The 17,428-nt window shown below is 47.5% G+C and overlaps 1 protein-coding gene across 1 annotated transcript in view; it reads right to left on the reverse strand.

Moving 5' to 3' along the window:
• Positions 1-17,428, reverse strand: part of MPRIP (myosin phosphatase Rho interacting protein) — a 163,459-nt gene that overhangs the window by 5,335 nt on the left and 140,696 nt on the right. The window contains exons 16-21 of the mRNA XM_077828413.1: positions 5,571-5,718; positions 4,708-4,825; positions 3,675-3,834; positions 3,157-3,267; positions 1,123-1,209; positions 180-342 (exon numbers count right to left, since the gene is read on the reverse strand). Of these exons, the coding sequence (XP_077684539.1) occupies positions 180-342; positions 1,123-1,209; positions 3,157-3,267; positions 3,675-3,834; positions 4,708-4,825; positions 5,571-5,718 (787 nt within the window). The remainder of the gene's footprint in view (positions 1-179; positions 343-1,122; positions 1,210-3,156; positions 3,268-3,674; positions 3,835-4,707; positions 4,826-5,570; positions 5,719-17,428) is intronic.

Consider the following 17,428-nt stretch of genomic DNA (forward strand, 5'->3'; position numbering starts at 1 on the left):
GGAATACAGCCCTATTTGTTTGAATCCCCCAGCATTCACAGTGGATATATTGGAGCTCCTGCAGGACCCTACCACGACCTGCCCTCACTCCTCTAGGCTCCATCACACTAGAGCTGTTATCACCTGCTCCATGTGTTGGGGCAGGGAACGAGGCTGCTCAGCACAGCAGAGGGACTGACCATATCCCGACACAGTGGTATTCTCGGGGGATTTCTCGCCCAGTGCTTCTGTGGCTGCCTTCAGCTGCTCTTTCAACCTGCTGATGTCGCAATCTGCCTTGGCCTTCACGATGCTCAGCTCCGTATAGATGTCTTTGTACTTGTCACTGGCATATTTCTTATCCTGGGAAAGGAACAAGGAAAACCCGCAGGGTTGTCACAGAGTGAGACACAGACACGGAACCAAAAAGTTTGTGTGTGCTTAATTGAGGGTGATGTGGCAAACCCTAGCAACACAGGAAACGGTATTCTGGGACAGACCCAGGAACTCTCAGCACTCCCACAGAGAGCTTCTTGGGGACAGCAGGGGAGAACTCAGATCATCCTGGTAAACGCACACTTACTGCCAATCCACCTGTGCTAAAGGAGAATTTCCTTTGGCTAACAGCTTTTTAGGATCTAGAAGACACAGCTGGGCAGTTCAGATTCCATCCAGTAGAGAGCAGTGCTGCACATGTACACCAGCTCATTTACAGAATTTATTGTTTGTGGCTTTCTGTTACATCAGGGAAATGGCATGGAATTAAAATGCTGAGAACTTGCCTTGGCAAATTAACCACCTAAAGCAATGGTGATCGGCTCATTCGCAGGGTTTGTGTGTTTGTAACACCGGGCCTTTAAAATCTGAGGTCACAGAAAATCAGGACAAAAACATTTAAGGTAACGTCTTTCCAGGAAGAGACCAAAGCGAATCCTGGTTTGATGCTACCAGATGCTTCATTTGCAGCACAAAGACGATAATGCACAAACAGTAAGTGGCTGTGTTAATTAAGGCAGATCAATGTTTAAATGCTGATTCAACTCTTAAAATAAGTTAGTTAGCCCCCCTGAAAATGAGCAAACCCATACAGGACAGAGGGCTCCCTCTGTGCACGTTCAGAGATGGCCCTGCCCCAGACATTACCCTCAGTGCCGTTTGCAACTCATCCTTGAGGGAGCTGATCTCCTGCTTCAGGTACTGGATTTCTGATTCCTTGACCCGCAATAGGACCTGTAGGGAAAAAGGGACCAGGCATTTTCACTCAGTAACACGGGGGCGAGCACACACACACACTCTAGAGAGAGACAGCAAGCCACAGCTTCAGGTGTAATGAGGAACCCATTGAGCCTGGCCAGGTAATAACTGAGTAAGAAGGTCATAAGTAACAATCCGCATGGATTTGCTAAGAACAAATCGTGTCAAACCAACCTAGCTTTCTTTGACAGCATAACAAGCCTTGTGGATGGGGGGGAAGCAGTAGGTGTGGTATAGCTTGACTTTAGTAAGGCTTTTGATACTGTCTCGCATGATCTTCTCATAAACAAACCGGGGAAATACAACTTCGATGGAGTTACTATTGGGTGGGTGCAAAACTGGTTGGAAAAAACTGTTCCCAAAGAGTAGTTATCAGTAGTTCACAGTCAAGCTTAAAGGGCATAACAGGTGGGGTCCCATGGGGATCAGTTCTGCATCCAGTTCTATTCAATATCTTCGTCAATGATTTAGATAATGGCATAGAGAGTATACTTATAAAGTTTGCGGACGATACCAAGCTGGGAGGGGTTGCAAGTGCTTTGGAGGATAGGATTAAAATTCAAAATGGTCTGGACAAACTGGAGAAATGATCTGAAGTAAATAGGATGAAATTCAATATGGACAAATGCAAAGTACTCCACTTTGGAAGGAACAATCAGTTTGCACGTATACAAAATGGGAAATGATTGCCTAGGAAGGAGTACTGCGGAAAGGGATCGGGGGTCATAGTGGATCACAAGCTAAGTATGAGTCAACAGTGTTAACACGGTTGCAAAAAAAGCAAACATCATTCTGGGATGTATTAGCAGGAGTGTTATAAGCAAGACACAAGTAGTAATTCTTCGGCTCTACTCTGCACTGATTAGACCTCAGCCAGAGTATTGTGTCCAGTTCTGGGAGCCACATTTCAGGAAAGATATAGACAAATTGGAGAAAGTCCAGAGAAAAGCAACAAAAATGATTAAAGGTCTAGAAAACAAGACCTATGAGGGAAGATTGAAAAAATTGGGTTTGTTTAGTCTGGAGAAAAGAAGACAGAGTGAACATAACAGTTGTCAAGTACAGAAAAGGTTGTTACAAGGAGGAGGGAGAAAAATTGTTCTCTTTAACTTCTGAGGACAGGACAAGAAGCAATGGGCTTAAATTGCAGCAAGGGCGGTTTAGAACTTCCTAACTGTCAGGGTGGTTAAGCACCAGAATAAATGGACTAGGGAGGCTGTGGAATCTCCATCATTGGGGATTTTTAAGAGTAGGTTAGACAAACACCTGTCAGGGATGGTCTAGATAATACTTAGTCCTGCCTTGAGTCCTGGGAAGTGGACTAGATGACCTCTTGAGGTCCCTTCCAGTCCTGTGATTCTATGATAGTTCAGACCAGACTGTTCTTTGGGGCAGTTCAAAGACGGTGCCCACTTGTGGAGAGAAAGCTGAGCCTGGGGTCTGCGCTGACAATGAGGTGCGCTCGCACATGCTCACATCAACACATTTCACGTGCCTCTATCAAAACCGAGCCCCAATGCATCATAAGCATTATCCCCACATTAGGACTGGAAAATTGAGGGTAGAAGTTAGATGATGTTTCTAAGGCTAGCAGAGGAACCAGAGGAAGAAGTGGGATTAGAATCCAGCAGTTGCTGGCTCAGTCTCATTCTCAGACTACACCGTGTGTGGTTTTACCATAATTCTGACCACCATTCTCCCCTCTTCCTAGCCCACTGCCAGGCCATTTTCTTGTGAGCTCCCGGGCTGTGCCCTGGATGCACTCATGAACCAGGTGGGGGTCAGGGCCTACACTACGTGGTGCTCCTTGCCCATCTACAGCTGGGACCATCTGCAATCCTGTTGGTCATCAGAGACCAGCTTCTCTGTGGCTACCTCCCTGTCCTCTCCATATGCTAGTAGTAAAGGGGGCAGGGCACTTACCTCTAACTCATAGGCATCCTTGCCCTGCGTGAGAGGCGAGCCAGCAGCCTCTCCCCCTCCCTCCCCGGTCCGTAACCGTGTGATCTCCACAGCCAGGCGGTTATTCAGCTCCTGGGAAGAGGAGAGAGTCACTGAGTGTGCAGAGGGGATACAAGATTTCCCAATCCAATGCTGCAGTGGGTGGCTTTGTCCCCAGTTGCCTTGCAAGGCTCCCTCTGTGGGGCTCCCCCTATGCAATGCTGTATAGTTCAAATGGGGCTGAATGCATGGGGAGACAGCTGGAGGAATGCAGACACCGTGCAAGTCCTGAGGGCTACCATGGTGCTAGCTTGCTTTTAGCATTGCTTTAATGTTATTACCTAGGGCCAGGACAGCAGAGCAGGTACAGCCAGTGGAGTTCAGCTGGCTGGCTTTGCCTCCAACTTCTCTTCCCATGGGAGAAGCCACCCACTGCCCCAGAAAATCCCACTGAAACCTGAGTGGCCAGGCAAGGAGCTCTGGGGCAGCTGGTGCCTCACCTGATTGTGTGCGTTGAGCTCCTGGTTTTCTCGCTGGCACTGGCGGAGGGCCTGCCTCTCAGCCTCCAGGGCCTGGGCCAAGTGAGCGTTCTCCAAGCACTTCTGGGAGTACTGCTCCGAAAGGACTTCCAGTTCCCGCTGGACCGACTGCAGCTCCTCCCTGCAGAGGGGCCAAGCCAAGAAACAGATGGGCTGGGGCCGGGGTCGTGTACACAGCTTTCCACCGATTAAGGGGGCACCTCACAGCCCAAGGTTAGCAGGACATCTGCTTGGGGGGTGAGGGAGACACTCTGCTTTTGGAAGAATACCAGGTGGCCAGCTAGCCTCCTTCTCTCCTGAAACCCCTGCCCCTGCACCAGAAGGGACCTCAGGTACCTGCAATGGAGGGACGTCAACCTTTCAGGCACTTCCTTTGATCACTTAAAAATGACTCTTTGGGCTGAAAGCTACCGTGCTTGTTCTCAGCTTAGATGGAAAGAGTATGTGTGGGTGGACAGGGTTGAGCACAGATGTGTTATACATGGGCAGGAAGCCTGCTAAAGCAGCTTAGCTGTTCCTCCAACTCCCCTACTAACACAGATTTGGTCCTCACTGAAGGCTAGTGCTTTTGCCTTGGGCGAACAGATTTGATTGAGCAATAACAAAGTTCCAGCGGCAGGGAAAACACCACCATGCATCTGCACGCTACGTTAACTGTAACGCAGAGAATGCTGCAGATACAGGTATCTGGAGACGGAAAATTTAAAGATTTCTGGGAGCCTACAACAGGGATGGCAGGGGGCTGCAGGTCAGGATTGAGGAGCACTAGCAGAGTGGTGTGGAGGTCCAGGGCAGGGCACAGGTTAGGATGGAGGGGCACTGAGTGGAGCTTCCACATCACCTTCTATAACAACAGGTCTCTCTCAGTGCCTCACTTCCAAAGGGAGTAAAAATGTGCCCTGCAAGTCAAGCTAATTTAGAGCATTAGCAGCACATAGTGCAAGGTGAAGATGGGGGGGGGAGACACGGGGGGGGGGAGGAGAAAGAAACGTACAAGTACTGCTTCCTGAGGGCCTCAATATCAGAGTTGACGCTGCTGATCTGGGAGCGCTGGGTCTTCTCCAGCTCCCTCTCCAGCTCCTCGCGGTGGGCGTTCTTCATGGCTTCGATGGCTGCACAGGACAGAAAGAGGATTAATGCTCTGCAGGAGGTGATGCATTTACCACTTGGTCCAAAGTTCCCCCCCCACCTTCCCCCAAAATGTGAGTCACCTTGGTGAGTAATTTCCCTGCTTCACAATCACTTTATTACATGGCACTGGCCATAAAGCAGTGAAAGGGCTTCTGCAAATCTTGCTTTTTAATAGACGTTCAACAATTGCCTGATTCAGTTTATTTTTTGAGTTATGGGACTCTGAATGCACAAGGCCTGGGCTTGGGCATTTTAAATTCTCCTGGGCACTGAAGAATGAAGTCACTGTGGAATCGGTAATAAATTAGCCCCAGCAGTAAGTAACGCCTCCCTCAGACGGAGCGAAAAACTGGCTGGGCTACATTATCGCCAAGGAGAGGAACATCAGAACAGGACAAGAGATGGGAGGTGGCTCTCCATCAATCACCCCCTCCCACCCCGAAACCCTGCTCCATCTGCCCTCACCCAACTGTGCCCCAGAGACCTCGCACCCTCCCGCAATTATACTCCACAGCCCGTGCTCCCTCCACCCACCCTGATCTCCCACTGTCAGGCTGGAAACTAGCCCCTGGGCTCTTCACTGATTGTGCAACACTTTCTGTCCACCCTGCCTTGCAGTGAGTGCTCCATCCACACGCCCCTTCCTCATGCACACAGCTGAGGGAACCTTCCCCTCCCCCTCAGGTCACACACACGAGTGGAGCAACTGCTATGCTGGGCCCTTACCCGAGATGGTAGCGGCTGTTTCTTCTGCTAGCAGGCGATCTTTCTCCTCCCGCAGTTTCTCCAGTTCCCGCTGGTGCTGCCTCTGCAGATCCTCAATCTTCTTCTGATGTGTCTCTTCCATGGCAGCGAACCCTCGTTCACATGTCGCCTGCAAAATGGAAGGGGAGCTGGAATTTACCTTCCTAACATGGTCTGGAGCGATGCCCTCTCAGGCAAGGTGCCTGCAGTGAACACACACACTGCCCCAACAGCCTGAGAGGGGAACACAATGTGGATCAGCCAGCAAATGGACACACAGACAATGGATAAGTAAGCGCGTAGTAGGGACTAGCCCTGCCCTAGCCAGGGGACAGGGACTGGCAGATCTAGGGGGTCTTTGCCATCTCTAACTCTATTAGGCAAGGAGTGGCCCAACAGCTGTCCAAGGGTGGGGGGGGGGGGGAGCTCCATTTTCGAGATTGCTCTAAGGGCCTGATCCAAAGCCCACTGGAGTGAATGGAAAGACTAGCATGGACTTCAGTGGGGTTGGCATTAGGCCCTAAATGGGGGAAGGAAAATGTATGTAATAGGATGCATCCCTACCGTCCCTTTGGGAGCTTCCTGTCTTCTACTGCATCTACTTCCAGAGCCTTGCTCTCACCCTTCAGGTCCTGCACCATCTCCCCCAGCCTGCGCTGGAGTTCATTCCCTCCTAGCCCCCACCTAGTTCCTCACACTCCCCTCAAACCCCTTTACCTCCTTTGTACCACTCATTGCTCTCTGCACGAGGGACAACTTCACACACCCAGAACAGCAGCCTCCAGCAAATCTACTGAACTCCAGGAATCTTTCCCACTTTCTCCCATCCCAAACTTCTGATGCTCAGCCTGAGTGACAGCCTCTGTAAGGCAGTGGCACGTGATGGCAAGCGCAAGGGTGTTCTGCAGGCCAAGACTCAGATGCATTGGCAGGGGCGTGTAGGGGCCCAGGGCTGGAGTACCAGTTGGTATGTTGGAGAGCCATTAGCAGGGCCACGTGCGAGGTCCAGGACAACGGCTGCAGGGCATGTTTGAGCTGCAGTGACAATGATCTATTTGGGAAGAGAAAGGGATTACTGGCGAGTTTGCATAGGCTGGAGTCGCAACATGATGGGCTCTTACCAGATTACCAGTTCCTCGCTTTCAAAAGCAATTACATTTGTGCTTTCAAGTCTCTTTTCAAACCCCTAATCTCCAGTGCAGGCTACAGAAGGGGCATGCAACCACCACGGAAATGCAGCCACCTCTGGGGTGGAATGTAGCTGTTTAACAGCAACACTGTATAATAGTTTAGGACAGGAGGTGAAGATGAACGAATACCACATTCAGTTGAAACTGTCTGAGGAATTCAGGGTGCTAGAATTAGTTACCAGAGTTGGAGTGAGGCTGGGACAATCGGGCCATCTCTTGGGGAAAATGTTATGGGATTTATAATAATCACAAACAGTGAGGTCTTGAATTTTGGCTCTCATCTAAATGATGGCACCTCCTGCATCCCAGCACCAGAACCTCGATTCTGTACTGACTTGGAGGGCAGGCCTTCACCCACTGCATCACCAGCATTTTCCTCTGCAGAACATAGGTGCTGCTCTTAGGAGCACCAGCCAACTGCTGACCAGGCCCTGGTGAGATCCTACAGCACCACAACCCACATGTTAGGGCTGTAGCCATGGAGCCTCCCTGTGCTTGTCCATCACAGGAACCAAACTCCAATCTACACGGCCTCTTTCCTGCGTTTGTCGGGTCAGGGGAGAAGCCGACAGCCCTGATCCTCAGCATCTCTACCCACCAGCTCCCACAGAGCACAGACGGCTGAGTCATGAGTTGCATGGCTCCTGCTTAGATTTTTCTTTATTTCATGAAGGTGCCATATTCCCCGTGCCAGGCCATCAGCTACAGAAGAAATAATACATGCAGTACTTGGCTCCCCCGTGCAGGAGCCAGCCCTGTTTCCGCTCTCAGTAGGTCACTTTGTAGGCCCACCCTGGCTCAAAGATTTCCCTTCCATTTCAGAAGCCAGCCAGCTCCTCCTGGCACCCCACTTGGGAAGAGAGCTCTGAAAACGAATCAGAAGGCAAAGCAACTGGGAATTAGTTTCAGTTCTCCACACAGCAACAAATGCGTTTGCCAGACCCATACTCCAGGAAACCAAGCAGGAGAGAACGCAACTGAGATTCCAGGAGCTTCAAAGTGCATCAGATCCTGGGCAGGACCTATGTAGACAAAGCTTGGTGATGAAAACTCTGCTAGTGAGTTCTGAAACGTGCACGTATTCAGGGCTGTGTTACAAACCTGACACTAGAGCTAAACTAGCCAAATGGTCCCATCATACTTCATGAACCTCTTGGCAAACGGGGTTTGAGTCACGGGTCAGATTCTCCTCCTATTTATGCCAGTTTGAGACTGGAGTCATTCAGCTACCTTGACCTCACTGGAGCGCTGCTTGATTTTACACCAGTGTGTTTGGTGGGAGCCACAGAAACTTAACTGTTTCAGTTAAGTTTGAGGTCAGAATGAATCCAAAGTAGAATTTAAGGGTTGTGAACTGACCCCCCCTGCAACTTCTACCCCACAAATCCAACCCTGCATTGCCAGTTTCTCTCTGCTCTATGCACTCAGATATACAGCCTGGGTCATCAGAGTCTGGTTTACTGAATCACAGCACTGACCAGAGGAGCTTAAACCTTAACCTGGATTGTCTTCAGTGGCTAAAGTTTAATGGCTCCTGTATCAATACAGCACCTGCTGAGCATATCCTATAGCATCAGCACTAGTTATGAGCCTAAGTCCTCATGTAGGACTTAACATGTGACTCCAGAGGTGAGAGCGTTACCCACTGAGCCCTACTGATTCTTATTCTTAAGAGTCCCCTGTTCATCGTCTAATGCTATGTGATCAGTGTGAATTCTAGGTCTGGATTTTATTCTTTGACTTGCTTTTTTATCCTGAGGCATTTTTCCTTTTCTCAACCTTGTTTCTTGCTAATAACCCAGTGCCATAACCTATCTGGACTTGGCTGACTGAGCATCAGGGTGAGGTAGCTTTGTTATGCTAGGATTCTTATCTACAGGCATAACACAGGGAGGAAAATTGGCAAGTGCTTCTTAATAACATTGGTTGGTAGGTACAGTATTTAGTTTATTGTAAACGCATTGCTGTAAATCCGAGAAATTAGTGAGGGTCGTAAAGTTCCAGAGTATGCAAAATAAAGGAGAAAAGTATTTTAATGCTATTTTAATGTGCATATTAAAGAGAGTTTTGGAAAGTGCCTGGGTTAGCTTCCTAGTAACCAAGATTAATTTGATATTTTTGTTTCTGTCCCCTCAGTTCATACAAGTGAGGGAAGGCGAGAGGGAGGGAGATCTAGAGATCTCTCTCTGTCCTTCCTCAGCACAGGTCTGCCAAAGGTTACTGCTCCATTGTTTTGCCATCTGGCAAACTGCAGGTTTCCAGCAGTCTCCAATAGGGAGTCTCAGTTTGAAAACAGCTGAGGCAGTGAGGTCTAATGGCTTTTCGAGCAAGTTTGGAAGCAGCAAAAAGGCCACTGTGGGATGCACAATAAAGGGAATTGTTTATAAAGCAAGAACACTCTTCCTCTTGGACCCTATTTGGAAAATGGCATGTTGCCCGGGACACTGATTCCAAGGTCTTTTTAGTTTTCAAGGACAGAGTAACCGTGGCAGTGACTGGGCTGAGGGAGAAGTTGGGTAAGAGTTTAGGAAGGGATTTTCCTCTCAAAGAGTAACTGGAGTTTGGAGCTGTCTGTGGAAGTCACAGCAACAGATATCCTAGGACCTGTGTGTTTAAGAAATGTGGTTCCTGTCCTTAACGCTCCAATCTATCCAGCACCTCCTGCCGAATGAGGGGTTTGTCTCAGGAAAAGGAAGAGGAACTTGGGTAGATTTACCATTCTTCCCAGGCTAAAAATTTTTATGTATCCAGCAACTGGCATAAACCCTAGCCCCATCCCTTACTTCCAAGCCTTGCAGATTGCACGGTTCAATAATGCTCCTGCTAGACTCAGGCTCTCTCGTCACTTTAAAATCTCTCTGCTGACTCTGAAGGATTATTGCTCCCTTGCAAGCACCTCTGTTTGACTTGCTTCTCTGCCCATGAACCCTGGGTCCTTGCTTGCAGTCTGGATTGGCTGACTTTTTGGTACCTGCGCTCCATATTCAACCTGGAAATCAGCTCAAGCGCTGTTAGCAACTCCATATTTCATTGCTACAGAACCAGCTCCCAGCTGGAAATGGTCTCAAGTTCAAAAAACAACAGTCTTTAGAAGCTGTAATGCCAGGTGCTGCTTTGATAGCCAGCCCTGAATGGTGGAGCATCGTGTGTAAATGCATTTTGTGGCCATTGCTCCTGTTCCTTCAAACTTTGTTTCTGCACCTACTTCCGGGCTCCAACAACTGTGCACTGTTTGTCACGTAAAGAACTGCTGGAAAAAGCAGCAACACTGGATTTCCCTGTTAGCCACATAGAGCCGAGATTAGTATTAATTTTTGTCTATAAAACTTGTCCTCTTTTAACCAGACAGATTCTCCCCTCCTCCCACAAACATACGTTTTGAGAGTATACATTTACATTTTGCATTAGGGCTCTGAAGGCAAGGAAGTTGGGCTTGAAGTTTGATCAGACCAGGAAAGAGCTCTGGGAAGCTGCTTTGCACAGAATGTATGACTCAGCCATGAGGAAAACACTGCAATGTTCGTGTTTGGAGGAGGCTTGGTTGCAGCGTGACATTATTACAGCCATTTTGGACCCTGACTCCCACCACTAAATCACCAGCAGCCTCTGCCACCGTTCCCAATCAAATAATTCTCTCTCATTGTGCTGAGCCTTTTTAAACAGCCAGGTACAAGGGACTAGAAGCACTAAGCAACGCATTTAGAATGCATCCCAGCACAGAGAAGGGAAGCATGGAGAAAACTAACGTGCGTTGAGAGAGACTTTACAGGTCATTTTAATTGGTTTGGTTTCTCTTAACTGTCTTAGGTCTTATGGGGAGTGTTGTCCCTGTGTGGGGAACCATATGTACGAGAAGGGCCTCCGAACAAACTGGAACATTGCATTGATAGGAAGGAAGGGTTATGGGGTAAAATTAAATGTATTCAAAACCTTCAGGTTCTCAAAGTCTTTCTGATATTTTTCCCTCAGTGCTGAAGCATTCCCCTCCACGTGCTTGTTCTCCAGCTCGTCCCTCATGGCATTCATTTGGGCCTCCAGCTCTTGAATGCGCTCTCTCAAACCGTGCATGGAGTTTAACTCGCTCTCGGAGACCAGCATCCCGCCCTCGGGCTGATCTGTTGCCCATTCATTCCCGTCACTGGTTTCAGACCCTTTGGAAGGCAAGGCTTCTGGGTGCTGCCTCTGGTAATTGTCTAGTGTTTCTTGTAAGCGCAGCAGGTTCTGGTTGTAATGCTTCTGCAAAGTATGCAGTTCCTCATTGTGGATGATTTGCAGTTCCTTTATGTTGGCCTGGAACTTGTCCTCCAACATTTGCATTTGCTCAAGGTGATACCTCTCCATGTTTTGCTTATCTCGGATGATGGCATCAAGTTGATTTAGGCCCTCTGTTCTCTCTGCCTTCAGAGTGTCCTCTGTCCTAGTCAACTGCTCAATCACATTTTGCATCTCCTCCTCATACCTGCCTTGTAACTCAAATAAGTTTTTGCTGTGTTTGTGCTCTTCTTCCTCCAAGAGCCTCCGCTGATTGTCCAGCTGAGAGACTTTTGCCTTAAGGTCTACATTCTCCCTTTCAATGATGGCTATCATCTCGGCATATTCACTCTGCTGCTTTCGAAGCAGGTCTTCGTACTCCTCACGAAGGGCAGACACTGTCTTTACACGCTCTTGACACAGAGCATCCATGTTTTGCAAGGACTCTTTGTAAAATTTTAGCTCCCTTTCATACTCGAGTTTAACTTTGAAAGCCCCATAACAAACCTGAGCCTGGATAATTGCATCTTGAACTAACAATGATGAATAGCGCTCAAGATCTCCCATGCATGTATGACATGAAAGACACTGAGAAATTTTTAGGAGCTTCTGGCAATCGCGTATGGCTTCCTCAGGGGTCAAGGATAGTAAGGCAACAGATATTTCTTTAAGAACATTTGCTTTTTCTTTGAGTTGTTGGGCAAGGTCTTCTTGAATGGCAACAAGAGCTTCACTACTATGGTCTGGCAAACCATGGGCCTGTATCATCTTGGCTGAATCTTGATATGGCATTACCTTGAGGTGACTCCTATCCCAAGAGGTTTGGGTTCTTTCTGAAGCATCTTTTTGGATTTCAAGTGCTTCAGAAATTTGATGCATAACCCTGTCAAATTCAGAGGTCCTATATGCTTTGATGATTTCCTCTAACATGCATTTATGTTGCTGGAGAGCTGTTTTGGTATTGTGGAGGTCTTCTTCAATTGTTTTTAACCTCTGATGAAAAGACTCTCGCATCTTCTGTGCCACAAAACCAAGTTCTGCCCTGATCAATGTAGCATCTGCTACTGTTTGGACAAGGCATTGGGGAAAACTAAAACTAGCTGCTTCTGTTTTGCTTTCTACCTCCTCTTCTCTGGTGCCCAAGTGCTTTCTCAATTCTTCCACCTGGCTCCAAAATTCACCTTCCAGTAGCAGCTTCTTAGATAAGATGTTGGCCAAGGCAATTGCTGTATGTGACACATTTGCCGGCTCTAAAAAAACCACCTCAGCTGTCCCATGAATCTCTCTGAGAATCTGGGAAATCTCTGAGCTTGCATTTTTCAAAGATTCTGCTATTTGGTTGATCAGGGAGGCTTCAAATGCTATCCTCTCAGAAAGCAATCTTAACTGGTCTCCATCAGACATTTCAACTTGCTGCTGCTGGGAAATGAGTGTCTGTTCCTCCTGCAAACTCCCTTCGGCAGGTGGAGTTTGAGCCACACAGCTTTCGCTCTGCTGATAATCAGAGGCGATGGGTGTCCCTTGCAAGACCTGGACTGCATTTGACAAGGTGGTTTCCATGCTGGACAGAGTGGTAAGAAACAAATCTCTCTCTTTCTCCTGGTCAGATTTGGGTAAAGCCCTTAGCTGTTCTCTGCATTTTTCTAAGCAGATCAGGGTTTGATCATTTTTCACTTGGAAGTCTCCCAGCTCATTGACATGATTTTTTATCATTCTGAACTTTTCCTGTCTCTCATTTTCCAGCTGTGAAACCAGAGCACCAACTTCAGATAAGCTAGCTTGGAGCTGTTCCCTAAGCTGGGACTCTGTGCTGGCCCACTGATGGTGGAGGGCTATCAGAGTTTCCTGGTTATGACCTTGCTGGCTTTCAAGCTTCATGGACACATCTTTGAGCTTTTCCTCTGTGATGTAAAGTTTGGTTTCCAGGGAATGGATGATTGAGAGATAAGTCTCAGAGTCACTGGTTCCTGAGGCTGGGTAACCAAGAACTGGTTCTGATGACATGCTTTCCTCGGACAGTGATCTGTCCTGGCTTGTGTCTGAAGATGTGCTACTAGTCCAATTTTTCTCCGACCCATCTGAATGGATGTATTTTTGGCACTGGATGTTTGAGAAGCGGATTCTTTGCCTTTTGGCACCTAGGATTCCTATATCAGGCTTCACTAAGGCTTTCTGCTGTGGCTCTCTGTCTTGACGCTCGGTAGACTTCAACAGAGACCTAAGTTCTTCAGCATTCAACATGGTATGCTCACCAGCCAGACTCTGGCTGGTCTCAGGACGTTCAGCAACCTCCTCCTTTAGTGCATAATTCAAACCTGGAAGCCCCTCAGGAGCTGGCATGTCTGGAATGTGACTTTCAGCAGCCTCAAGATTAGTGCAGAAGTCCTCCATATCTTTAGCACACGGTACTGAGTCCACATTAGCTAACTTCTTTAAAACCTCTTCTTTGGCCTGTAACCTTACTTCTGTTTCCTCTAAACTGCTGCCCAAAGCAGCCATTTTAACCAAAGCCTCATTGAGGTCTTGATCTTTCTTTTCAACCATTCTCAAGTGCATTTCCTTAACGTGTCTCAGCTCTTCCTCTTTTTCTTCCAGCACCTTCTGCACGCTCTGGAACTGATCTGATACTTTCTCGTACAATTGCTCCAGCTTATCATAGTTGGTCTTCTCCATTTTCAACTTTGATTGCAGCTTGGCAACTTCGTTATCTGACTCTTCAACCTGATTCATCAGCTCTTGGAACCTACATCTGATCTGATCTCTCTCCCCTTCAAGTTCCTTGATGTCCTCAGCAAGCTTCTGGATGCTGGCCTCCTTCATCTCCAGTTGCTCCTCTAGCTGGTGGACAATCTCGCTGCCTTCAAATTTTGCATTCAGTTTCTCTTTCTGAAGAATTTCCATCTGCTGCTCATTGTTTTGAAGCTGATTCTCGTACTCGCTGACCTTATCCTCCACCTCCTTCAGACTCCGTATTAAAACCTGCTTTTCCTTCTCACAGCTTTCCAACAAAGCCTCATAATTCTTCTGCAACTTCTCCTCCATTAGGATCCGAGCCTGTTCGCTAGCGTTCAGCTGCCTGCTCAGGTCTGCAATCCTGTCCTGGAGCCTCTGCACTTCCTTCTGGTGGTCCCTTTGCAATGCCTGTTGCATTTCAAGATCCCTCAGCTCCTGTGTCTTTTCCAGCAGCAGTGCCTCTGCACTCTTCAGCTTTTGCTCACTGGCTTTTAACTGGGAGCTCAGAGTGGTCTCACTGTGCTGCCACTCCTCCAGCTGCTCTTTGGCTTTCTCCTTCTCACTCTTTAAGTCACTCTTCAGCTTGGCCAGAGTTTGCTCTTTGATGGACAGCTCAGCCGCAGCATTACTGAGCCTTGCCTGCAGGCTCTGAATCTCGGCTTCATGATGCCGGATCACATCCTTTGCCTCACCATAGCTACGTTTCAGTGACTGGATCTGCTGATTGATCAGCTCCTGACGCTGGCACTGGGCTTCCAGCTCACTTTGGAGGTCTTGATTGACTTTATGGAGCCTCTGCCAGGCACCCGATGGTGAGGCTGCCACCTCAGTCTTAAAAAAATTGATTAAATACTAGATTAGTAATACTTGGGTCCCAGTTCTGAGTGTCACACCTTTGGCCAGGTCTGACCATGGGAAAGCTCCTTGGATTGTTTTGGCTGCTACCCATATGCTCCAATTTTGGAAGGTTTCTGTTCTTGGTTCAATTTTTCTTTTAAACCACCTTTTTTTGTTTTGTTTTTTTTAAAGGGGGCAATATCTGCTTCTGATTAACAGAAAATACAGATGGTAACATTAAAACATCTCTAAGGTAACAGTCTATGAGAAACAAGTCAAACAAAACCAGAACAATGGAAAAGGAAACACTAGTAAAATAAAACAGAGATGAAAGACTGGAAGGGAGTGAGGATGACAGGGAGGGAAAGGAGCAGGTTGGGGAGAGAGGAGCTGCTCAATTTGGTGTGTTTGTTTGTTTTAGTTTGTTGTGAAACAAAAAGTGCACAATTCCAGATAACAAAGTCCTTCAGAACAAAAACAACAACAGGAAGTGAGGTTGAAAGTAAATGACATCACTTCCTGCCAAGCCACAGGAAGAGGAGATGGCTGCCATAGTGATGTCATTTCTGTAATGGCTAAACAGGCTTCTTCATCTGGCTGCTCATCTTTTAAAAAAAGATTATTATTACTAAATCTTAAGAGTGGGGAGGATCTAATCTCTCTACCTGTAAAAAAAGACAAGTGAAAGGGAAAAACAGGTACGATGAGAACGTAAAATAAAAACAAACAAACCTTTGTGAGATTCAAACCAAAGCAGTGTAGCATGCAAAGAGAAAACTCACAAAGAGAGTCATGCATAAGTCGACAGAAATTATATATCTTTAAAAGAAATACACAAACAGGAAAAGGCAAGAGAAGCACAGCGTTAAGCCTAGGAATTTGGCCTGCCTTGCTGTACTCTGTTTGCTGGTAGGGAAAGCCCACAGATGTGACACTCAGTTATGTTACATTAAAGTCATGCTTAACACCAAAAACATGCAAGAATATCCACCCAGGGCAGGTTAGTAAAGTGACCCCCTCCCTCACCAGAGCTGGAAGACATCCCAGGTATGTAAAAGAGAAAGAGTGAGCACTAGTGCTTTACCACCTGTTAGAATTCAAAGGGTTCAAGATATTTCAGTTGTGACTAAGCTTAACAGCAAGAAACGTCGGAGGGGTTACAAGAGCTCAAAACCGGCTTCAGTGCAAGGTGCATGCGTCAGTACCGATTCTTGTCCAGCAGCGTTGTTATTATTAAGAAATGTGCAGAGTGTTTGCTGCCAGAACCAACAGTGTTAATGCCCATGAAAGGGATCTGTAAAAGGATAAGGACTGGGAGTGGGCAAGACCTCACAAAAATACAGAAACTCTGTTCAGGTAAGTACCCTAAAGTTTATCCAGACTTTCTGGGTCTGCAGAGTAGTGCTGGAACTCTCAAAGATTCATAAATTCCAAGGCCAGAAGGTTTGCAATCTTCTTGTCTGACCTCCTGTACATCACAGGCCAGAGAACGTCTCTAATATGATTCCAGAGCATAACTTTAAGAAGAACAGCCAATCATGATTTAAAAATTGCCAGTGATGGAGCATCTACCGTGACCCTTGGTAAATTGTTCTGATGGTTAACAGGGAACAGGATCCCTCTCTCAGATACTAATGGTTTCTTGCTGGACTAGAAATACTCAATTCTCACATGGAATTTTGGCTCTGGAATTTGTCTACCAGAATTAGGAAATGCAAAGGCAGCCATCAAAGGTGGGGAGGGGGAAGACAGACATTCTCAGACTCTCAACAAGATTCAATTTAGTTTTAGATGAAAAAGTGGGTTGGTTGGTATTGTATGAGAGCTGATTTGCGCCCACCTACTAGGTACTTTAATTCTTGCTCTTATTCCTAACTTCAAAGGCACTAAGGCCAACTCAGAATGTCAAGCATGGTGGAGCAGGTTTTGGTAGCCAATTTTGTGCTAGTCTACTTTTTGCTGGGCTCCAGTTTAAGGGTGGCAAGATGCCTTCACCCTAGGGAAGCCGCAGTTGGTCTGTTGTTGTGGAAATGTGGGATCCTGCCCAGGGCCTGTAGCCAACATGAGTTGCTGCCATAACAGAATATCAAACACAGTCTAAGAACATGAAGCTACAGCTGCAGATCATGAAGTGGCAAGTCCAATGAACATTTCGGAATTTGCTAATAAACACAGGAATTGTCTATCTTTCTTCTCCCCTCCCCCTGGGTCAGCCCATCCAAGACCTTCATCCCTCTCCACCCTCACAAGCCCTTTTTCTTGCCAGTTAGTCTTCCAATTTAAGGGGGCTAGGTAGAACTCCCCAGTCTGGCAGAGAGCTGGCAGCAGCAGGTTAAGAGAAGCTCTTCCCTCTTGGAAGCTTAGGGTGCTTCCTCTGCAGCATAGCTGGCTACTTTGCTAGGCCCATTTTGTTTCCTCTTGGAAGAATCTCCGCTCTCATTTCAGAACCTAGGGAATTCCTCCCTCCCCAGAAATCCCAGACTGTGACTCCATCCTCCCGGACAAACACTGCTTGGATTGTAAACTCCTGGGGCAGGGACTGTATCTTCCTATATGTTCATACAGCATGGGGGACCTTGGATCCTGACTGGGGCCTCTGGGCCGTCCCACCATACAAATACTAACAGATCAATCTTCCTCCTCCAGCGGGGTGACTGACTGAGCACACATGGTGCTTCTTGCCTCCCCTGGGCTAAGCATGCTACCTCCCCAGTGCTTCTAGCCCAGGAAGTGGGCATAGCCTTGGATGCCAAACCCAGCCCCTCCACCCCTCCTGCCCCTAGCACAGCCACTAGCCACCTTGTTCCACAGCAGGTTTGACCATGTAAA

This window comes from Eretmochelys imbricata, chromosome 10 (assembly GCF_965152235.1).
Source record: "Eretmochelys imbricata isolate rEreImb1 chromosome 10, rEreImb1.hap1, whole genome shotgun sequence".
Classification (NCBI taxonomy): Eukaryota; Metazoa; Chordata; order Testudines; family Cheloniidae; genus Eretmochelys; species Eretmochelys imbricata.